Here is a 24866-nt window from a genome sequence, read left to right on the forward strand (position 1 = left end):
ATCAGTGTTTCCCACAGCTACCTGAGCTCCTGTGAGTCAGTCTGCTTAAAACTAAAGTGTCACCTCCTGGATTCATGTGTGAGTGAGTTAGACAGGGATTGTTTGATATTTGTCAGATTTTTCTGAATGTGTGTAAGTAAACTATGTCTCTGTACAAATGAGTGGTTTTGTGGGAGTCGAGACCCATCGTTCTGTCGTTCTGATAACTGTCCTGCAGTCTGGTTCTCTGTAAATCTCCATCTGTGGGGGTCATGAGTGCGCAGAGAGGCAGAAGAGCATACATGATGCCCAGACTACATTACCCACAATGCTATATTTAGACCACTGCAGTGTGTGACTCAGCACAGTCAGACCTAACTGTGGTCTGACAGCACAGCTCTTGCCGGCTCTGTTGAGACACTACGTACATTTTAATGCATTTTTAATTCAATACCAAAATGCATTAACAATGAAGTATTACATTATGTAGCTGTTGCAGTAATCAGTTGCATAAAGGGCTTCCCATCCACTTGTTAATATAAATCAGACACAGAGGGCTGCATTAGTGTAAGATTAAACATGCAATATAATTACAATAAGGGTTAATATCCATTCACAAACATATGTGTGTGTAATCCTCTTTCTGCTATCATGACACAGATGCACAGACCTCCTCCCTGCCCTGCAGCACCTCGTATGATGCCCCCATGCAGATGGCATGCTGCATGTTACAGTGGATACCATCTGCACATGCAACCGTTGTGCATGTTAACATGTGAATGCTATTAGGACTGTGTGAGAATGTGTGTTCACATTGTACATGCACAGAGGCATAAGCTACAGTATGTTTCAGTCAGTGTGTAGGGAGCTTTGCATGTGTGTAATTGGAGCAAATGTGCATTGAATTCCAAACACCTTTCCACGCAGGGAGCGATCATGTATGTTAGTCATGTTTTCATGCCTCTTTATGTGCTTTACATGCAAACTAACGTGTGAGAAAGCCATGACGAGCGGTCATCCCAAAGGGCTTTGTGTAATGTGTGTGAGATAGTTTCTCTCCTCTTTGCCCTCCACTTTGAGGGACTGTCAAAAAATACTAGTTGGCTTGACTGTTGAATCTTCATCATAGTTGTCTATGAAACACAAAAACTCCCAAACCATCCAGTTCTTCTTGGAATAGTCTGATCCCTAGACTTTACCTAAGAAGTGGATGTATCCTGTTTGACTCGAAATTGATCCCAAAGCTGCTTGCTTTATAATGGCCAGCAGGGGGCGACTCTCCCCGTTGCAAAAAGAAGTCTGATTGTTTGACACCAGATGAGAAAGCTAGCTTACTTCTTGATTCATGACCACAGTAAACATTTTCCTAAAGGGTTAATGGTCTCAATCTCTAGTTTCAAGTCTTCTTCAGTACAGCATGGTGTCTATTTTGTAAATTATCTTATTTAGATTAAAATAGAAGTTAAAGTTATAATCACAAAGATCTCAGTTTCGTTCTCTTTGGCGGCACCTATGACAATAAACGGTAATTGCAGGAGCACACTTCCCAGGTATCCAGACAGACAGCATTGATTTTCCTTACTGACGGTCGCTTTCCTTTTTAGGTTGTTTGCCTTCATCTGAGTTTCCAATTTGTTTCTTTTTCTTTTGAAGTTGTATCTGTAGTCATCGATCATTTCTTTGTTTGTTCAGCCATAGTAGATTACTGTTTACACGCAACACTTGCAGAGACCGGAAAAGCAGCCGCTTAGCTCCGCCTACCTTCTCTGGCAGACCAACCACTGCTGGCTGATGGAAAACGCGTCACTAACTGGGCGCCGCTTGTGATTTTTTACGTGAAAGTCGCCACAGACAACCAGTCTGTAATACTGCAAATGCAAAGGCTTTCATCAGTGGGCCATAGGCTCAATCACCATTGTGTTACCTCATTGGGCGATGGATAGTCACTTAACAGACATTTATTTACATGAAAATCTTCAAGGTTATCACTTTAAAGCAGGGTTTGCTTCAAGACGTTCCTTCATTTTAATTGACTAGTAACCTGCAACCTGTCAACCCGGAAAAAGAAAAACAAGGTGAATCCAGCCTTTTACCCAAATATGGTCTGGCTCCATATGATGATAAAGGCCTTGACCTAAACTTGAGGCTTCAGATTATTATAACACAAACCAATGGTTGTGGTTGCAGTGGCTTCATTAAGTTCATATAAAGCCATTATTCTGGCAATTATCGGCTGTGTAAGTGTTCTTAATTAAGACATTTCAAATTCCTTACAGTTACGATTCTTTACAACCTCCAGGGTGGATTTTCTGACCTCTGACCTCCCTGCACAGGGAGATTTGTTGTTCTGCTCAATAAATTGTTGCCTGACAAGAACTCATGCTTTCAGGAATTCAATGGATCATAACTGGTATTTTTGTGATCCACCAAGAGGATGCTCTCATTTTCTTGGGCAACACCTTTCATAATTATAGCTGCTAGTTCAAAATCTCAAACTATTTCTCTGTTAACATACAAGGATGTCATATCAGATGCAAATACAGTCATGTTTATTCTTTAAGACCATTTTTGGAGATAAGAGTACGCCAAATGATCTCATCCTACTGGCAAAAGTGCTTTTGTTATTTTAAGAGCTTGGACCAGATCGCAGGACTCACTTGACAAATATTTGAACATTTTAAACAAGTCATGAACATTTTAATTCATGACTTGTCTCCGGTGTTAACCCTCTGTTCTTTTTTGGTCAATTTTAAACTGGTTCAGGTCACGTTGGGAAATATCCCTCTGACCATCTCAACACATGATCCTGGAGAAAACACACTTGTATATACCAACAGAGAGACGAAAATGCGCTGCAGAGATAAGCTTTCACTTGAACATAATGCAGAGGCTATGTACGTAAGTATTAGCTGGGGCAGCGAGAGCTCTTTAAGATCATGTGTCATGGAGCCTGGAGAGGTCAGGAAGTGCAGACAGCTCAGAAAATCAGCCACTCAACAGAAGCTCGAGCACCTACACCACCATCAAACAGCAGCTCTGTTTGAACAGGAGTGTTTACTGTTCAGCATTCTTCAGATTACCATCGATGGACACGATTTTCTGCTCTGGATGTAGAAGTTCAGACATTCTGACATTAGACCTCAGACTGACATTCAAACTCCATCGTTTGTATCGATGAGAGGAAAGATGTGAGATCAATATGAGATTGTGAAGGTGCACAAATGTATTTTCAATTGATTTTCTAACTCATTGATTCTGGTTCAGTGTCAGGTTTCTGGATTAGAGTGAGGGGAATCTGAAACACTAATGTACTGTACCATGACGGTGTGATTGCTTTTCCATGATAAAGGGCAGGATGTTTTTAAGTGCATTACTAAGGTCATGTACCCTTCAGTTTCTTATTGAAGAACACCTCAGTAGGGCGGCTGCTTGCCCACAGCTGTGATCCTGACAACAGACTGTCATCATAGAATAACATCCTAAATGAATACTATGGATTGACAGAGCCGCATGTGTGCAGTCTATACAGTGTTAACAAAAAGCACTAAAAGTTGGACAAGTCAAAAGTATAACTGATAGCATCTGTTAAATTTTGTACGGCTCAGTCGGTTGTCTTTTAATCAGAAGGTTGGCGGTTCGATCCCTGGCTGCTGCAGTCTACTTGACAAAGTGTCCTTGGGCAAGACACTGACTCCCAATTTGCTCCCCATCAGTGTGTAATTGTGTGTGAATGGTTAGATCCTGATTGTAAATTGGCACTTTGCATGGAAGCCTCTGCCATCAGTAGCCCCTTATACAGTGCCAGGTCAGGGCGGGATTATTACGTCTCTGTTATGTTCAGTCTTCTATGTAAAATACGGAGTAGGAGTGGTGGGGTGAAGTAGTTCTGCCTCTGAGCCGGCATCGGAGGAAGTAACAGAGGTGAAACGGCGTCTGTGTAAACAGCAGAGCCAGCAGGGCGAGACAGCGGCGTGTGTGTGTATTTGAAGCACATGCTGTTCGTTTACACCTTGCGCACATTTTGATTCCGCAACGCTGGAACGCTATTTGAAAACACACACTGGGGCGGCTTTATGCTGGGGTTGCTTGGTCCAATGTAAAATGGCAAAGGCTGCGTCACGGCAGAGCTTCATGACTGCGCTGAGGCAGAACCGCAGTGTAAAAAAGAGCTAGTGTGTGAAAAGATGAATGCGACATGTAGTTGGTTGAAAACTAGAAAAGCGCTATATAAGTGCAGTTAATTTACCATTTATAGTAACCATTACACTGTAAGCTCACACTTCTTTTAACCTACAATTAGTTGGTATTTAGCAAAGAAAATTATACTCTTTCCTTTGCTAATAAACTCATACAACAGATAAAAAACAGAAAACAATTGACCCTTCGCTAAGCCCCTCCCTTGAATGGCCAACCGTAATCAGGCATGGGAGGCCTTTCAAGGTTTCAGATGCTGTAACAGTGTGCATATTGAATCTGCAAATCTGACAGCACATTTCCTCAAAGTTTAGAGGGGGGTGTCATATTTTTAGCTTTTCCTGAGCCAAAGACTCGAGAGAAGAGATGTCGGACATGAGCCTCCTTAATTCTCAACCCTCAGTGACAAATTATATTCTGTTCTGATGTAGCTTTCAAATGCGTGTTGTTGTCCTTTCTGTCTGCTTCTTTCTGATATTTGGGAACTATTTTTTCAGAAATGTACTATTATTTCCCTTTGAACATCTCTCAATGTTATAGTTCAAGACACCATAATGCTTACATGCAGGTGCGAAAGGCGTAGCAACAGTAACCAAGGGGGATGGGGCTTAGCGAAGGGTCAATTGGTCATTTCACTTTGAGCTTCTTCAATGTCTCTTCAATTTTCTTTTAATCTTCTCGTTGTCATTAATCCATCTCTTGTACATGTGAGTTTGGGGGCTACATAGCAGCACCAAGACTTTTGACTGCACAGCATCACCAGCAAAGACACAGACCGTATTTCCATCTGGGAGAGGAAAAGGCTTTACAATGGTAGTTTTCTACAAACACAGTATAGTCAAAGGTTTTTGTTCATGGTCATAAGTAAGGTAAGACTGGACTAGAAGCAGATGTTGCACTTTCTCCACTTGCCTTTACATTTCTCTCCTAATGGGTAAACACAGATTCAGGAGAGCCTTTTGAGTCGTTCTCCAAACTTAACTTTTGTCTTTTTCTTCCCCTCCCCTCTTTTCTGACATTCTCTCACTCTTTCTTGTGTAATGACAAACTGGCCGGCCCGTTTTCACTTTCAGTGTATTTTTAGCAGCAGAAGCCGTCCTCTGCCAACAACCCCCCATTTTTCTGTAAATATGCCCTGTCTGGAGGCCTGTAGTACAGCCCTGCTCTGCTCTCTGGGGAAAGATTGTGTATCTGTACTTCAGTTTGTATATCCGTGTGTGTCTCTCTGTGTGTATGTGTGTAAAAGAGATTTAAAGCCTCTGTAATCAAAGCCAGAGAATGTGCATGCTTTCCCAGGCCCAGCTGACTCCACTCTGAACCATTACACCAGCACACTCCCTGCTCTTCAGTATCCTGCGTCTTTAATGGGTCCAAGGCGCTGGACTTTGTAGATTGTGTGTACATCTGTGCATGTGTGTTTGGCAAGGTTAGGAAGTTGTCCGGCAGTGGGGCTCCTCTGATGTTAATGTTGTTTTCCTGCTGGTCTCTGTAATCCTGGATCTGAAGCTGATTCACGTCAGAATTTTCAGCATGTCAGATTGTCTCACCAATAGTGATGGAAATGACAAAATAATCACATTAAGATCACGTAGGTACATTCTTTAACTGATCATATGTCAGGGCAGGATGTTGATACGTCACGCAGTAAGTGGATGTAATTTATGATGTACTCGAGAAACAACAATTAGGAAAAGCTTTTTGGCGTCTACACTTTCAAGTCAGCGCTTTGAGCTGTCCAGTTGTTGGCGTGGTTATTCCATGTCGCTACCTACGCTAAGAAAATGAAGCCAATGTGGAAGTTGCCAAAAAGTGCACCTCCTCGAGTGTCCACTTGAGCCTGGCTCCAAAAGTGAGTAATCCCCATTAGACCCCATATTAAAGAGCATAACTTACATACAGCAGAATTAAACATGTTTACAGCCTGGTACAAAAAACAGAGTTGGTCCCTAGAGCTCATTTTCTCACTCATGACAACTTTACAGGGTAAAATTATTATATCTCACCTGTTTAAATAATATAAGGGTTAAAGTTATGCATAATTGGGGGTGTGCTTGCATTGATTGACAGGTGGGAGCAGCTAGCTCCCTGCTCAACTGATTCAGTCACTGAACCTTACCTCTCAGCCGTGTTGGGGTTGATGGTGCCTTTTTGGGACCTTTAATAGAAGTTTCCAAGGAAATCTGTGCAACAGGTTTTTCGGTTGGCGGTGTCACCACTGATTAGCAAGTACTGGAGTCAGCTCTCATCATACCTGGCTTGTTAGCTTGTTCACCATTTGCCGTACAATGTTATATTTGGCAGCCAGTGCATAGGAAACAGGGTTGACAGCAGGCTTTAGTTAATACAGGACCAGTTCTTTTAAGTAACCTTGTGGAGATGTGGATGAGCCAGGGGCAACCAAGCACCCAGCCTGCTATGTTTCACAAGCGCTTTGTGCTTTTGGGTTGAATAGATTAAAAACTCTGGTCAGCCACCACCACAAAAACAATCTCATTGTGCAGAAAACAATGTATCTAACCAGTTCATTAGCCAGCTAATGAATTAGAGCTGAGTGTAGACTGGTTAGCTGTTTTACATTGATAAGTTAGCGTTTGCCAACCCCTCTCTTCCCTTCAGCCTTCGTCCAAATATGGTCACTACTAACTCTAAACATTAGAAGGCCGCACCCATATTGTCGAACTCAAGGCCCACTTGTTTTTTGATGTTTATGGGTTATTCACAGAACAGCAACACATCCGTCAGCTTAGACGGGATTCAGTGTGTATTACAGAGAGACAGAGGAAGGGCTGGAGCAAGAGCAAGCTAGAAAACAAAAACATGGAACTGGCAGACGGCTCGAAAGCTTGAAAAACAATGCTCATACACACATAAAGTCAATGGTCTCCAACTACTTTGAGCTGAAGCTTCTGGCTGTGACCTTTGATTTATTTATATCTGACACAGAGGCACTTTGGCTCTTATTCCTCTTTTATGTTAACATACAGCTCTCCCATCCTCTCTGGGGCCATCAGTCTGCATCTCTGCTAATCGATGAGCCTTCTTCTCTCTGCTCCCATAAAGCAGATTATATGAACAATATCTTCTCACAGAATGTTCATTATTCTTTCATTACAAAATCAACACAGGATTTGATACGGTACATTTTATGGATAATAAATATAGAATATCTTTTTGGCAAATTAATCAGATTAAAAGTGTGTGTTTAACTGCACTCAGTAAAAGACGACAATTTTACATTATAACACATTCGTATTGCAGAATTTGTTAGTTTGCATAACACAACTCTTCATAAATATTGTTTCTACCTCCTGTTGATCAAAATTTCACAAGATTAATTTAAGCCCACAAAGTCTAAATGGTCTGTATTATGCTGAATTCATTATTTTTGACAATGTAAATTCTGACAACAGTTAACATATTAAGTCCATCAGGTTGAATCAGTTGTGATGTCATTTGTATTTACAGATTCTACATAGTAAATAGACGTCATAGTAGAATCTGTAGGCAGGGACCTGGATTTCCGGTTTGAACTACACTTATAGTCTGAGTAATATTGACCAATCACGTATCAGCAGGCTGCGGTGTATGCAAGAAAAACGGCCTGTGAGAAGAGCAAAAGCAGGTGGAACATAATCCGCCGTAATGTCACATCGCTCTTTCTGTAACAATACAGCATGCGGAAAAGGAGGTCTTGACGGGAAGTTGTTTATCGCTTACCGCCTGGCACGTTCACCGGTTTCCCCAGAGGCTATAAGCTAATGATGTGATCAATGTTGGAAAAAGTGAATATAACCATGAGTTTAGCTTGTGCTGCCAGAACTCCATCAATCAAGTTCATCTGTTTAGAAATAGTGAGCCAATAACAAACATAAATACGAATCAAAATCAAAATGAGAGTTAAACTAAGAAGTGCCTAATTACACATTACATAAAGAAAAAGCTTGAAATGTGCATTAGCATAAAGTGATTTAAGAACTCATTTATAGTAGATAATCAGGGCTGAATAAGCTGCAATCATTACACAGTTTAAGCTTCAGTACACTGAATGATGAGGCGTCATGACTCAGCTCTTATTAGACTTAAGAACAGGAAGTGTCTAAAAACCTCTGGTCAGAGCAGCACACATTTTAATAAGATGTCATGGTTCAATTTCATTTAATTTTGTGAATCACTGAACATATGACTCATGGGATTTCTTTTCAAAATAAAAGGTTTTCTTTAAAGTAGAAGGCCAACGACTTTAGTTCTGACTGATCAGGAGGTCACTCGCTGACTTTTCTGTCATTCCAGACATCAGACGACATCCAGCTCACATGCTCGGCCTCTCCCTCGCCATGACTGAAACCAATCTGAAATGAGATCAGTAAAATGTGCATTTTGTAAGAGCAGTAGGTCACCACACAGCATACTTGATTATTTCACCCCCTGAATAAAAATAGATGACACATACATTTTGTTCTTTTTGTTTGTTTGTTGTTTACATCTGAAAATGCCGTGCGTGACCGGGGAGGGAACTGACTGACCGTGGAAATCAAGCAGACTGGACCAGAACATCGATTGTTCGGGTTCATCACAGCGGGCTCTCATCTGGGTCAAACTCTGCAGCGTGATGGGTTGCTGAGGATGGTCTCTGAAGGACAGCAGCAGAGCTTATGATTTGAATGTAAAATATTTCTGTGCTACCAGGAGGAAGATGAGAATTTATAGGTTAAATCAAATTGTACACGTCTTATATTGACAGGAAAGGGAAATAAGGGGCAAACAGTAACTCTGGTTTTCAACATATAGAGAGGTTAAAAACGGAGTGGAGACGTGCCGATGAAATATGAGCTGAAATGAACAGTCATTCAGTCGGCAGCTGTAGGGAGACCAATAATGTGTGTCAGTTCAGCTGTCATTGGCACTCATGTCCCCGGTCACCATGGCAACAGCAGTTGGGTGGAGAGACGTGCTTTGACAGGAAGTGACCTCGCCATAACCTTCTGATGTCATGGGTGCAGGGAGGAGGTCAAAGGTCAAAGCTGGCATATCCTGTCCACCATCAGTATGTCAGACTGACAGGACACTTCATACTCCCAGTTCTGCTGAAGCCGGAATATAAGTCTGTTGTAAACAAAACGTGTATACACATTATTTCAACACTATTAAAATGTATTTTCATTTGAAACACATTCAACACACACACACAAATTACAGCCATCTGTTTTCGCCATGTCAAGTTTGCAATCCTGCTAGCTACCGGTACTGTAGCTAGAGGTAGCTGGAATCCTACGGTAATGTTGATTGTTGTGAGGGTGGCGGCTGCAATGGCGATCATGACAGTGCATGTCCGTGACGAAGCGTTGGCAACAATCAAGTAAAACAGCAGACGTGACATAACCACTTAACAACCGGATAGCGACATTGTCTGGATAAAATACCAACACAAAAACATACCTCTCTGCATTTTATACTGGTAGGACACAGCCCACTTTGGATGAAACAAAATGGTACGGTAGTTGAAAAACACTAAGGTGGCAGTGTTTTGTATGCTTTGTTACTATGGTGATCCATAATTAGACCTGCTTGACTGTGATGAAAATCATAAATACGATAATTAAACACAATAACTCAGTTCAGCTTGACCTTAACTAAACATCGATTGAGAGCGATGCTGCATTAACAACACTACAACACGGAGGTTAAAAATCTGAACCTTTTAAATTTAGTCAGATGTTATGCAGTGTCCTCATAAAGCAGAGTACATGGGTGATCTTGACTACCAGAAGCAAATAAACTGGTGTTTTTGTTTGTGATTTTGCCTTTGTCATCCAAAAGGTGTTGACCATCTACTGTCTGCCATGTGATTATTGGGCAGTTTCAGGAAGGGGCAAAAGCTTTCAAAAGTTGCTGTAAAGGAAAGAAGTTTACAGTTTGTTTTTTTTTGGCTTTTTGCCTTTATTGAATAGGACAGCTGAAGATGGACAGGAAATGTGGGGAGTAGAGAGTGAGGGATGACATGCACCAAATGACTGGCAGACTGGGAGTCGACCCTGTGATCAGTGCGTGGAGGACTGTAGCCTCTGTACACAGGGCGCCTGCCCTACCACCTGAGCTAAACCAGCACCCAAAGTTTACTGATTTATACGATGAAGCAAAAAAAGAAGAAACAAATGCAGAACAGTGAAAGTTATAAGTCCATTAACTTGTTTTTTATAATTGTTAGGAGCCAAATTGTGATTGAAAATTACAATTCCGTTATTATTATAATCATAAATCACATGGACTGTGTAAATTAACCTCAAGACACTGCTGAAGGCAAATAATCACAAACACTTTGTTACTGACATGTAGGATAAGAGGCTACAATACAGCGTACAGGGTTCCTCAGACCATGTTACCTCCTAGTTACTGATCAAATCTTTTCAGTGATGTATTGAATACATACATCAGGTTCCACAGGTATATTATTTTAATATGATATTTTTTGTAACAACTACAAACACGTACAGAAAGACTAATGAGATTGTACAAATCTGTTTGTTTGAGCACACCCTGGCATTAATACGTGTGGAAACCTCGTCCTCCTCCTGCGTCTGATCTGAGCAGAAGGCAGATAGGTAAACACACCCACCATGAGCTCATTTAAAATTGATGCTCTGGCTGTAAAAACACACAAGTCAACAGTTACAGTCCTGTGAGGCTGTGATATGTTGCACCAGGGCTCAGGTTAGATGTGTAAACCTGACAAGCCTATAATGAGATGTTCCTCTTCTGTGCTCTGATTGGCTGATACATTGCTAAGCTACATTTTTGATTAGGTAACCGTGAGGCTTTAAACTGTTATCACTCGTTCTCTCCTTAATAAAAATGCTTCCAAACCACGTCCTCTCGTGGCTTTAATGCTTAAGTATAGTGTTTCGTGCTGTAATGCATTCCTTCAGCATGCGGTGTTTGAGGTTTGTTACCCTGTAACACACTTCTCTGTGTGCAGATGCTGCTGTATCAGAGACGGGTGGCTTGTTTTGGTCAGGATGACTGTCTGCCTGGTTGTCTGGGAGGCTCAGTCTCTGATTTGGTTTCACAGAGAATCTAGACCTCATGAATTATTCTCCTTTATCTGCTACTACTGCAGCCCCTCTGCCTCTGCTCTCTTCCTCTCTGTAATCCGTCTCCTCTTCACCTCTTTCTGTGCCCCTCTTTGTCTCTCCCTTTCTCTTGGTCTGACTCTCCCCTCATCTTATTGTTGCTGTGTCACCTCAGAGATTCTTGTGTCAGGGGAACAGATGGGCGTTTACTGCAGACGTCTGTAACCTTGGCAACCGCAGCCTCACCTGCTCTGGCATTAAGGCCCCTTCCTTGTTACACCACGCAAGACTGAAAAGCACTGTCATCCCTGAACATGTGTTCCTCTACATCCTTATTTCACTGACTACATCTTCTTATTCTTTCTCATATTGTTCTTCTTTTTTTCCTCTTTCCTGACTTTTAAACGCTGCCTCATTGGCATAAATGTGTGTGTCTGTGTGTTTGTGTTGACATTATGTGACCCCTACGTCCTTGTTAGTGCAACTGTCACTTAGAATGACACTGAATATTCATTAACATCTGCTAATGCACCAAGGCTCCTGGTGGATTTATAACATCATTATGACGCAGCAGAATTGTTGATTGTGGTAGGTTTCTCCCACCGCAATCCACATTTCTCTGTAGTATAATGTAATAATGTAAGAGATTCACCCGTCTTTGCTTGCATCACATGTACAAAACTGTAACCAACCTGGCAGTTGAGTGCATACGGTATGATGAAAGACAAAATGTTTCTGTTGTGTATTGGTGTGCTGGGTCATGATAAAGACCGGAGAAGGGCTTTGGTTTTTTATTCTGCAAAGACCCAAAGTGTTCAAAGGCAGCTCTGGATTCAGCGCCTAAAATGGAGGAGCTAGCCGGTCAGTAAGGTAGTTAAGTAGATGTTTGTGGTGCTTAATAGCTAAATAAAATTTCTCTGATGCGAGATGGTAAGCACTGTTGGGGGTAACGCGTTACAAAATAATCCGTACTCAGTACTCAGATTACTTTTTTGTTGTATCGAGTAACGTACTTTTGCAATTCAAGTAATCTGTTATTTAGTTACTTTTTCATCAAAAGTAATCCGTTACTAAGGAAAAAAGCCGTATCCCTTTTCCGGTTGTCGCCACAGAAACAAGAAAATCCCCGAAGCTCTGTTTCTGTTTCTCTCCTACTTCTTGGCAGGTAGCTGCGCACCAGCGGAAGGTAAACACAGCTGTGTCAGTCTGCTTGCGTCCCTAGCTAACTCAAGCAGCGTGATGGTAGAGAGAGGACAGCGTTTACCTTGTGGAAAAATTACCATTATCTTTCATTTTTGGGTGAAAGGGACGAGAACAACATGACGGTGAACTGTGTTTGTCAGCTGTGAAGAGCTCTGCTTGAAAAATCTGCAGCTCTGCAACAAGAACCTGTGTTGTATTGTTTTCAATGAAACAGCTGTGCCTAATACTGCATGCATCTGCCCAGTTCACTGAGCTGTAAAGGTTATATTGCGTCTGTCATTTATGTTATTACGTTGCAGAGTTACAGATTATGGGTCGTAAACGAGGCTATGCAATGATGGCAGAGTCAATTCATTCAAAGGTAGACGTAGTAGGCTACATGTCCGCCTGATAATATAACCGACATGTGTAACGAGTCTCAAAGGGGTCATTTTTAAATATTGGTAACACAAAAGTTATCTAACACGTTACTTTTCTCAGAAGGTAATACAGTAACGTAACGTGTTACTTTTAAAAGTAACGTTACCCAACACTGATGATAAGACACTTTTAGAGATAATGGGATATCAATTACATGCGTAAAGCAACACAGTATATGAAATAAGCACAACCGAAACATAAGTTGGACCACTCTGTTTAATTGTATATCTTTGAATGTTCACTTAATGGCTGAAAATGACAACAGAAATAATACATATAAATTGTTTGTTGTATTGACATAGATGTCCTTAGACTGTATCATCTCTGCTAGTTGTCTTGACCATGCATGTCAATCAGCTGCACAACTAAAGCCATACTTTATACTGTGTGTTGTTGACGGTGCAATTTAGTACCAATAAATGGGATTAGGCTGTTAGTCCTAGTTAGTGCAAAGTCAAGGTGATTCGGGTTGTGTTTTGCAATCGCAGCAGAAATATGTGTTTGTTTCGGAAGTGAGCTGTACTTGTCATATAAATGGTGCTGTTCATTATGGGTTTTAACATGTCTGCTTTTAGCTGAATCCGCCTCACCAGTAGACAGTATCTGTTGGGAAATAGTGGACAGGTTGGTGATGACAGGTCTTCTGAAGTCAGGGAGGTACCTTCAGGGTTCTGCTTCTTCATTACAGTCATTTTCAGTCTTCACGTTTGGGTCCAATTAAACATAAAAACACACACAAAAAAAAAAAAAAATCTTGTGTATAATAGGTGTTAACTTCTGCTTTGACATCAAATTATAATAAAGTTTCATCATGTTAAAATTCAAGATCTAGGATTTGTTTGTGCATTTAGCTGAGTCTATTGGGTGTCTGGTCATCCCTACCATTCTGTACTGTAGTTGCATCTTTGCTTGTATTGCGCAGCAAATGGAGAGACAGAGGCTGATGAATCCCTCTGCAAGATTATAGATAATAGTTGCCATGGCGATGCACTGGTGGGAAGGCCACAGATGCCTGAGGCAAAGAAAGAGAGAGAGAGCATGTTATCATTAGAGAGCAGACTGTTTAAACAGGCTCATTGACATTCTTTGGGAAAGTAGCAGTATACGACAGCGTATACGTGTGTTTTTTAATGTAAGTTAATCATTAACTACCTTTAATCACTGCAGAAAATTATCAACATGAGGTGAGTCCTGTTGTATCTGCTGTGAGGAAAACACTCATGGCAACATTCTTAGCTCATAAGAGAAAGCTGTAAGGCCGATGTTGTGCTGGTTCTCATGTTTTTGGCTTGCTGTGACTTGCATGTCAATACTTTACACTGAGAGGAAAGAAGAAAGGAAGAGTTAATTAAAGTGAGCCAGTGTCTGGGTCTCCATTACGTGCTGAGCTACTTAGTTTGATAGTGGTACTGGAAAGTGGTTTTAATGATGATTTAATTGATTTGATTTGAGTTTGGAAACTCCGACTATTCCGCTGATCTTTTTCTGTGTCCAGCAATGTCGGTCTCACATCTGTGCCGTACCTGTGCCGTACCTTCACGGCTCCACTGCTAGCCACCAATGGCCATGATGTCTGTTCCACTTGTCTGGGTATTAGGCACCTAAAGGGAGGGGCTGTCCAAAAATCCTTGCAGGAATTGCAGTAGTACGACGCGGAACTTGAAGCTAGCCTGACTGAGTTGAAGGGATGGCAGCATGAAGCTCAGCTGCTTCCATCTGGTGCCGCTTCAAATGCAGAGATTGGACCTAGAAACTCCCCACCTCAGGGTGCTCTGCTCAGGATGACGGCTAAGAAAGTTCATTGTTTAGCACCCACTGCAGGCTGCTTTTCTCAGCCAAACGTTGAAGAGCTCCACAAATGCTGGCCTGAACCATAGTCTCGATCTCCCCATACAGCCGATGGCAGAGCCTTGGCCTCTATGCAGAATGGCAGCAGTTATGGTCTAGGCAAGATGCCAGCCGTAGAGCCAGCTATTGCCTTCCTCATTGTGTCACCTGATGAGGCCTTGAGACCTGAAGCTCACAATCCAAGGCCACAGTGTCACATTACAGATGACTTTGTAGTAAAGTGCTGCTCTGGACACGCATCAGCCATATTAGAAACTCTTTCCCACATTATATTAGCCCTGTTGCAGTCCCTGCAATCCTCTGGTGGTGATGCTTCCAGCTAACCAGCAGGATAATGGCACTGGTCGCCTTGACTGCCAGTGGGTCCTGGTGGCTACTCAAGGAGCTATTGGGAGAGTTTCACTACGGACCCTGGCCCCAGTGCAAGCTAATAGCATGCAGGTCCTCCTGTATTTGAATTGTGACAAGACTTGGCCTCACTGTCGATCATGCCTGAAGTTGTCTCACACCCAGCTAAAGGGAAGTGTTCGTTGGCTTAACCTTGGACTGATGTTGGCCACCCCAACTCGGTGGTTATGCACGCACTACTTAAGCTTCTCCTCCATATACAGATGAACAGGAGATTGAAGTACTGCCTTTATCTCAAACTATTAGGTATGCTGGTGATATCAGTTTTGCCACTAAGCCTCCTGCCCTTGCAGCCCTTTCCAAGTTTGAATAAATTGCCTTCATTGAGATCTCACAGATGCAAAAAGGTCAATGTGTCCATTCAATACCTCTGATGCTTCAACCTCGAGATGGGGGGGCAGTATGGCAGTCAGAGCTGGAGGGCCTCATCTAGCATCCGAGCTCGGAACTCCTGCAGCTATGGATTTGGCCTTTGAAGGGCTGAACGCACTCCTAAGGGAATGTGATCAGTCAGTAATCCAAACCAAGAGCACCTTCCACTAGGCCACTCTATGCCAACAGGTGGAAGATGTTTGCAGAATGGTGTGGGGTGCCAGTAATAATGTTTTTTTTGAGTGAGATTTGAGCTACAAATTTAAATTTGTGTCTTTAAAAGACACAAAAAAAGCTTCAAGGAATGTTTCTTGCCTGTCTTTATGCCTCTTTTCGATCTACATTTGAATGGCTGCTAGAGTTCAACGTCTCTCCCCGTAACAGTGTCAGTATGCATGTACATGTAATAAAACAGTGTCTATCCTGCTCTGTGTGTGTCTGCGTGAGAGAGAGAGAGTGGCTGCATACTGTATGTGAGTGTGAGTGGTATTCCCTCTCTTCACAGTACTGTTTAGACATTCGTTTCCGTAGCAGCAGACAATTTGACCTTAGCAACAAACATCCTGATTCTCACTTAGCAACAGGCCAAGATCTGTGCTGTCATGGAAACCGTAACAAACCTGTCAGTTTAGTCAGTTGCTAGGTGATGAGGAAGAATAGTTACTTTACTATTCATGGGGTAGACTGAGTCTCTGCGGGGTCTGAAATTGGTTCATGACTCTAACCAGAAATATGTGTTATGCTGATATAGAACATGGCTTTGGATTTAACACATAATTTTACACATTATGCTGCGTTCACAGGGATTCAGGTTAACAGTAGAAGTCAAACTGGATATCATTTTAGTGGACCCATTTTAGTTAAGGTATTAACTTTCCATCTTCTGCAAATGTAACTGTGTTACATATCTTCCTCACACAATCAGAAAACACAAGTAATCTGGGCAAAGATAAGCTAATGATTTTGGTGGAACAAACTATCTTTTTTACAGACAAGGTTAAAAACTGAATACACCAAGATCAGTTGTCGATGGGGTAATTTGATATCAAGTTTAAGATTGCAAACGAATATGAAGAGAATTCTGCACGTTATAGCTAATTGCTTAGCTGCAATGATAACACAAAATACTAGACATTTAATATTTTAATTTTTACATATATACACTACAGAGGGAATGATTGAATGGCTTAATTACATTTTTCGTAAACAATGACCATATCATCATATCATCAAGGGTGTTTGGTTTTGATGCCCTGCCATTCTGTCTGACTATTTGTTTGTTTTTCTCATGCTGTCCAAGAGGTGTTGTGTGTGTGTGCCCTGCCGGCTACGTCCATGTAATTACAGTATAACCTTGGGCGCACACAGTTTTTCACATACAGTTCTGGTATTATTAATATTCTCCATGGCACTTCTTTTGGTCTGACCAAAATTGATGCTAAACTAAGGAGGTGCCAAACATTCACCAAATTACTGCATATAGTACAATTTAGATTTAAAAAAAAGAATGGGTTTTAATAATACTACAGCTGTAATAATAATAATAATGATACCACATATGTGAAACTGTAGTAGGAGCCTTTAACCTTGTTTGGGTGGGTCCCCCTTTTCACAGTGAGCTTCAGAGGCAGGAAACAGATCAAAAGAAGGAGAGAGCAAGTAAGGGGGAGAGGAAGGGTAGAAATGTAAGTCATATTTCACAGGAGGGGGTCCCTCCTTTTTCTGAAAGATGCAGACAGACAGACACACAGACAGGGTAAGAGGTTGGGGGTTGCAAAGGCTCTTCCTTTTTGCCTTAGACTTGACTTTTGCATCCATTTGCATTGGAAACAAACTGCATAGGGAAAATCTGCTTAATATTGAAGTTTTTACTAATCTTTGACGTTTATTTTCCTGATGCCTTGGTTTTTGTGCAATACCAAATAAACCCTGGCTTCATATCAGTTAACCTAAGTATGTTCAACATAGTCACATTGTGTGTTTTTGTTCCACCACTATGACTTGTGATATAGGAGGTTTAGCAGCTGTGATGATCGATGAATGGTTGTTGTAACACAGTTTTCTCTGAGAGTGCCCTGGATTCACATTCAACAAAGTTTATAATATGAGATCACAGCACATAGTATAACGGATTTATAGTGCATTTTTATTTTGTATAAACTCTGTCTTTACTCTTTCTTTTCACCAAATCATTACTGTAACATCACTTGCCGTAGAGTATGTGAACAAGTAACCACACACCCAGTTCAAACCATCGCTGGGACTCTTTTAGTTCAGATGAAGTGCTGAAACATGTTGATTTGCTTTGGAAGCAAATAAACACAGAATTACACGGACACACATGCTGCCATACGTGCACTACAACACACAGTAGCTGTATTCCAGATGTGGGTAGTGTGTGTTGTGTGCCTCCCCTCATCTAGTTGTTGATCTCCTATGGAGTCTGAGAGGCAGGGTAATAACAGACAAACAGGAAGAGGACCATCATAAATGTAGAGATCAAACACACGCACGCACACACACACATACACACTTGGCTCTGACTAGAGTCCCATGGTTCCCTCGCCAGCAGTGAGCTCATTAAAATGTGCGAGGCGACCCCTCTCGTCTGCATGCTCTCTCATCTCTCCTCCATCTCTTCTTCTTCTGTTTCTTTCCCAGTCCTCCTCTTCCTCTGATAGAAACACATCACAATCTCTCCCTCTCCATCAGTCATGTGACTTCACTCTCTTCCCATCTACTTATTGATATGTGATTAGATCAGACTGTCAACAACATGCAGCTCAAAACACTGCTTCACTTGTACAACTGATCGACATGCATGGTGTGTACTTGAAGTATGTATGTGTCCGTGTGTATGTGTGTGTGTGTTTGGGGGAGGGAGGCTCTGCTTTAATGAATGGTTGCCGGGTAGAACAGGAGGCGTGAGGGAGGAATTTGTTAATTATGAATGGAGCACTTCTCTGTGGATGTGAACGACACACAGTGTAAGCATGTGTGTGTGTGTGGTTTAGCATTTGTGAGTACATGGGTATTGGGTAATATATGTGAGAATTTTGATGGTCCTTAATCAGAGGGTTGCTGGTTTGAATCTAAGGGCTGTCTGTGGAAGAGCTAAAAATGTCCACCAAGGTGCTCATGAGCAAGGCATTCCAGGGCGATCTAACCACAGCAGCAAGATTATTTTTTATTTTGAAGTAGAAGAAATGCCACATGATAGCTTTATGAAAACTAATGTTGGAAAATGTATTAACCCGACTGCATATCAACACCAGGTCAAAAGATCTTTCCCTAACGGGAGCTATATCCGCTGGACCCTAACTGTACCCAAACCTAAAACCATCATTTAATGTCACAGGCGCGACCTTTCCCTTGACCACCTTGTAGTGACCAAATGCAGTAACTGAGAGTTTAAAACATGTAAATCATTATACCATTAGTGCAGGTATTTTACTCTGACATGAAATGACACAGAAATTTCCATTCTTACAATTTGATCACATATAGTGACCAAACAAAGGTTAGCATGAAGTCTCTTTGTGGCTGCATGTAGGACACAGCAACACGCTCACGGTGACAGTGCTAACATGCTATATTTAGCAAGTGCTATTTACCATGATCTTTGTTGCATACCATCTAAAGCAGCGGTTCTCAACTGGTGGGTCGGGACCCAAAAGTGGGTTGTGGAGTTGTTTTCAGTGGGTCGCAGGTGTGTGCATGAAAAGGCAAAAAGTCTGATTGTGGTAATCCCAGCTACAGTTACATTTACATTCTAGAAACTTTGCATTTATGTTGCACTTTTTTAGTTTATTGTTGAAAGGTGGTGCTGGGTCCTGAGGCCAGACCAGTTCAGAACCACTGATCTAAAGGCAGTTCTGTTGACTCTCAGCAGGCTTCAGAGAGCTGGCCAATCAGAAGAAAGCAGGCTTGTAGGGGCGGGGTTTCTTAAAGGGACAGAGCTGACTGAGTCGTTTCGGCAGAGGCTGTATGAGGGCCTGCACAGAGCACCAGTGTGATAAAAATGTTTTTAACTGTGAATTATGCTAAGCTACTCGACAGATATGACAGAGTGAAATATGAAGCTTGAAATTAGCATAATACCCCCCCTTTAAGCTAATTTTATGGCATTCTATCTATTATTTGGTGAGATAGTTCAGTCTCTGTTTAAATTGAATGTATGATGATAACAAGCAAGCACAATGCTAGCTTGACTACAAATCTTCTTTTGTGCAGATCTTTTTTGGGGTTTAAAATTAAAGTTCTGTCCAAAAATATGAATTTAAACTGCACAATTATTCAAAAAAGTCCAGTTTTGGAATCAAGCTACTTCTTTAGAAATACAAATGTTTTCAGACAACTACAGCGTTTGTGAAATGCAGGTGCTTGATTTATTTTCTTAACAGTGTGATCATTGTTCATTCATAGTGTAGTTAAAACACTTACATCATTCATTATGAAATTGTGGATTGAATCATTTTTGGAGAAGTTACCATCCCCCATTTTTTCTCGAGTACGGGATTTGTTAAAGAATCTGAATCTTGTGCACTTCCTCTGCACTCGCTGCGTTTCACTGTGTAAGCCTGTCTGAGCCCATATGATAAACATTGTCTGTTGAGGAAATCCCATTTGGCTGCTGTTTAATCTGAATTTTCCAGTGTGTACATTTCAGTGGCAGCAGTGATTATGGTATTCTCTAGGCACTGTGTCCTATATAAGCCTCACGTCTGCTGCAGAGTCTTTAAGTACAAAGCGAGAGAGGAGCTGTGATCATGTTTCTGTAGTTGGCTCTTCCACCTGTACAGCAGCAGCAGCTCTGAGGGCCTTGTTTGGAAGTTAGTGGTCTCTGCCATCAGTTTAACTGACTTAAACTCCGGGGTCAGCTTTTTCCACAGGGACCTGCTCTGCCTTAAAATAGACTCATGTTTACAGTTGCAGGTTAGCCACTCACTAAACTGGGTCCCTGAGCGGCTGGCTCTCACTCAAACACACACTCACGAGACACTGCTTTATTTTGACGGAGCAGGAGTGTGTAGATGAGGAGAGTCTTGTGTAAATACTGGCTGAATGTAAAAGGATACAAAAGCTTTGTAATTGTTCATCTGTTTGAAGAATAAAACACTTTTACCAGAATTTACTTTACACAGCACAATAATAGCTCTAATATAAATATTCATCACAGCTTTGTGAGGTTTCTGTCGAACAAAACGGGGCCCTTTGTGTTATTTAAGTGTGCAATGAGACTCTCTGGTAGCATCTGTATGTGTGTGCATGTCTGCATGTGTGATTCATCATATGAACCCGGCTGTTTTGTGTTTCCAGGAGCAACCAGAGACATCGGTTCAGCTCTGACCAGGATGTGCATGAGGCATCGCAGCATTGAGGCCAAACTTCGCCAGTTCACCAAGTAAGATACATGACCTTTCTTGCTTCCTTTCCTTCTGTCCTTCTTGACCGTCTTCTTGCATTTCTTTTGTTGACCTCACACTGTGGTTTATCAGGGTTTTTTTCAGAGGTCAAACCTTATGTGCAGATGTGACAGTGCAGATACTTGTATAAAAAAAAAACCCTGTAAAAGGTCACTATCTATAGCTAAATGAGGTAACACAATGGTGATTGAGCCTGTGGCCCACTGATGAAAGCCTTTGCATTTGCAGTATATAGTATTATTATGGACTGGGTGTCTGGCAACTTGTGGTGGAAAAAATCACAAGCGGCGCCCAGTTAGTGACGCGTTTTCCATCAGCCAGCAGTGGTTGGTCTGCCAGAGAGGGTAGGTGGAGCTAAGCAGCTGCTTTTCCGGTCTCTGCAAGTGTTGCGAGTAAACAGTAATCTACTATGGCTGAACAAACAAAGAAAAGATGGATGACTACAGATACAACTTCAAAAATAAGTGAAAATCCAAAAAAAACAGAAACAAATTGGACGCTCAGATGAAGGCAAACAGTCTAAAAAGGAAAGCGACCGTCAGCCAGGAAAATCAAGAGTTACAACCGGAGCCAACCGTGGACGTCACACATGCAACACTGTCTGGATATCTGGGAAGTGTGCTCCTGCAATTACCATTTATCGCCATAGGTGCCGACAAAGAGAATGAAACTTTAAGATTATAACTTAACTTATTTACTGAAGTAAAAGTTCAGGCTCTGACATACTCACAGTGTAAAAGTAAAAAGTATCCCTATGAAGGACGTTTCTACCAGCTGTTTCTATGCAAACTTAAGTCATATCTAACTGTTCTTTAAGTTTGGGATTGTCTTGCTGCCCTGAATCTCCTCTGATGTCATCTGCTGTGTTGGCTGGTTCACTTTCATCCATGTTGCTGCAAGTTTTCAATGTCGATCACTGACATCAAATTCACCAGACGACCCTTTGTCCATTTTTAAAGCTTTTTCTATCTTTTCTGTTGATCTAGTTTTAGTCATGTCATTTATGGGTGATATTCACGGACGGAATCCCCTTTCTATAAGTTATTGTCTTATCCATTTAGGTCTAAATCAGCTCTGATGCTGGGAAGGCAGCGCGCAATCATACAGAATAGTCAATAGCTCTCCTCGACTAAAGCTGAAGTGATGAGCCTGTTTTAAAGGTAAAAGGAGTAGAAAGTACAGATATTGGATTAAGAATGTAGAAAATAAAAGTAAAACATTGTCAGAAAAATAGAAACAAAGACAGATACAGACACCAGAAAACTTCCCACATCAGATTCTGTTTTCTTCTCATCCTGACCCTGTTCGTAGGGTTATGATGGGACAAATGCCTGCTGAGGTTTTCTCTCAACTGTATGGATTCCATTAGGACCATTACTCCGTCTGTACATATTTAAACGGCTGTAAATGAATACAACCATCGGCACGCAGCATGAACCACTCTGGAAACCTCACCAAGAGTCTGTTTTTAACCATTGTTTGCCTTTCCTACACTCTCCATACGCTTAAATGACTTTTCCACGGCAAACGCAATTACAGTGATGCTGATGATGATGATGATGATGATCTATGATCGTGGTGATGAGAGGGGCCCTTTGAAGCTAGTGTGTGTCTGTGCACATGTTCAAATATCCCACATTGTATAACATATGTGTGCATGTGTGGATACTGGGGGGTGGGCAGCGTTCCAGATACCTAAATTATGAAGCGGGGCGACACGTGGAGGGAATTTATGTAATGATCTCATCCCAGAAATATACTGTAGCTTCTCTTTTCCAGTGGGGCTTAGTGGTTAGAACACAGAGGTCACTACTGTTTACACTCAGTCAGCCTCTTGTCAATGGAAATACATGTCCTAAACAAAGCAGAGCTGTTGGCATTGTGTCTTAAATTCCTCTTAATGAATGTATCTCCCTCTTGTGTCCCTCTACAGTGCTCTGATGGAGAGTCTGATCACTCCTCTCCAGGACAAGATTGAGGACTGGAAGAAGACAGCCAACCAGCTGGATAAAGATCATGCCAAAGGTACAAACACATCACAGGTTATCATGCTAGTTCATGAAACAACTGCATAACTACAGTATATTCCTGCCCCATATCCTTCCTGCTGCACTGCAGATTGTGACTCTGTGGCTCAGAGAGCACTGTGACGGTTGGATAAAAAAAAGAGATCAGTGCAGTCTCACTGTAGATCCTTTAGTGGTCAGTTATTTAAGGCACGCTTAATTAAATTCTTAAACTAAGAAGTATTCACATCATGTTCCCAAAAGAAAGAAACAAGGAAAATACAAGGGGTTAGGTTACTACAAGCAACAGTGAGACCATCAAAGATCCATTAACTACAGTTATATTTCCATGAGTATGAAGGTTTATCTGAGCCTAAACACTGCTCAGCGGTTTCTATAACTATAAGAGAGTTGTTGAAAGTTTTCATCCCAACAATTGTTAAGGTGAAGTGTTTATTTTAACTTTTCACATTACAAAATAAGCTACCAGGAATGTGCGTTTACAACTATTTAATTTGCCGTTCCAGGGATTAGGTTGCTTCCAGATAAGGATGCAAAATCTGACCTTGGGTCTGGTTCTCCTGCCTGTAGAGTGGTTTGCAATGAATACAAAAGATGCGTTTATTGCAGTGCTAATGTCAGTCTCACCCTGGCCTGAGGGGGCTTTTACACCTGGAGTTATGCTGCGTTCCAGACAACTGGGAATTCGAGAACTTCCCAGTAGACTTTTCCGAGATCTGAATTCAGAGCATTCCAGGTACACAACAACAAACGTAAAGAAGAAACATGGCCGACCGTGATGAAGGAATGGAGACCGTGGCAAGTCTTTAGCCAATTTAACAGTCAGCAGTTTAGCCTACTTGCCTAACTTAACTTTTGTGGAGAGAAGATAACTTTCAGAGATAAGTTATAGTAAGCAGCTACCATACCACATTAGCAACATTTCTCATAAACATTTTCATGCAGAACACGTGTTACGTTATGATAGTAGTTGTTATTTCAATTAAATGCGGACAAATTTATATAACGTTGCTTTTCAGTTGATAGTTTACCATTAACAATGTGTTCTCCATGGGTGCGGCCATTGTCGTGTGACATCAGACATCTGATTCTCTGTGAAGTCTGGGGTAGATGTGTTGGAAAAATTCTTAGAGCCTGTATAATCATCTTGAAGGTGAAAGTGAACCACATTATGATAAAGAAAAACGTATAATCTGTGTGAAAAACATATACCAAGTAGAATATTTGAAATCAATGTGCTTTATGCTAAAAAATTATTTGTTTTATTGATTTTTAAAAATTCACTCTGACCTCTGGTCAGAAATAACCGTATCACGAGTCAGATGTTTTCCAGACAGTAGCCAACAATAGCAGGATGTTTTTACACAAGGAGAAACCAGACAACACCGTACATTGACATTTAATGGCTAAAAGGTCAGTTTCGTTGACACGGTTAAAAATAATCAGAGAATAGACGTAATATTAAAAAAATGGGAGTTTCTGTGCATCTGTGAGCCCGCATCAGGCGGGGCGTCTTTAGGGAACATAAGACCATCCTCTGTGAATGTATATTTAGTCTCTATTGCCCAGGCTTAGATTCTGGTTGTATTGTGGTTCCGTTTTCGGACTCAATAAACTTTGAGTTGCATCAGATCTTGCTTTTTCTCATCTCATTTTCGAGTAACTTCAATTACTTTTTGATAGGTTTTTGTTTCCAGATTTTAGATACGTATTTTAGTTTTTTACGGAGTTTAAATTGTCAGTGTTTGGAGAGGCCCAGGCCCCATCTGGCCCTTGGTCTGAGGCCTTTTCTGACATGACGGACGGGATGAATCTCCTCCGAGTTCACAAGTAGGAACTCCAACTTTGAATGGCGTTCCATAACATTTTTTTTTAGTCGGAGGTCGGTAAAACTCGACTTTGGAGTTGTCTGGAACGCAGCA

At 41.5% G+C, this 24866-nt stretch overlaps 1 protein-coding gene across 1 annotated transcript in view; it reads left to right on the forward strand.

The window, feature by feature from the left end:
* Positions 1 to 24866, forward strand: part of mtss1lb (MTSS I-BAR domain containing 2b) — an 87636-nt gene that overhangs the window by 37356 nt on the left and 25414 nt on the right. The window contains exons 4-5 of the mRNA XM_069666161.1: positions 20811 to 20895; positions 22851 to 22942. Coding sequence (XP_069522262.1) covers positions 20811 to 20895; positions 22851 to 22942 — 177 coding nt within the window. The remainder of the gene's footprint in view (positions 1 to 20810; positions 20896 to 22850; positions 22943 to 24866) is intronic.

This window comes from Semicossyphus pulcher, unplaced genomic scaffold (assembly GCF_022749685.1).
Source record: "Semicossyphus pulcher isolate SPU_LCO1_2020_fin unplaced genomic scaffold, fSemPul1.0.p SCAF_1, whole genome shotgun sequence".
NCBI lineage: Eukaryota > Metazoa > Chordata > Actinopteri > Labriformes > Labridae > Semicossyphus > Semicossyphus pulcher.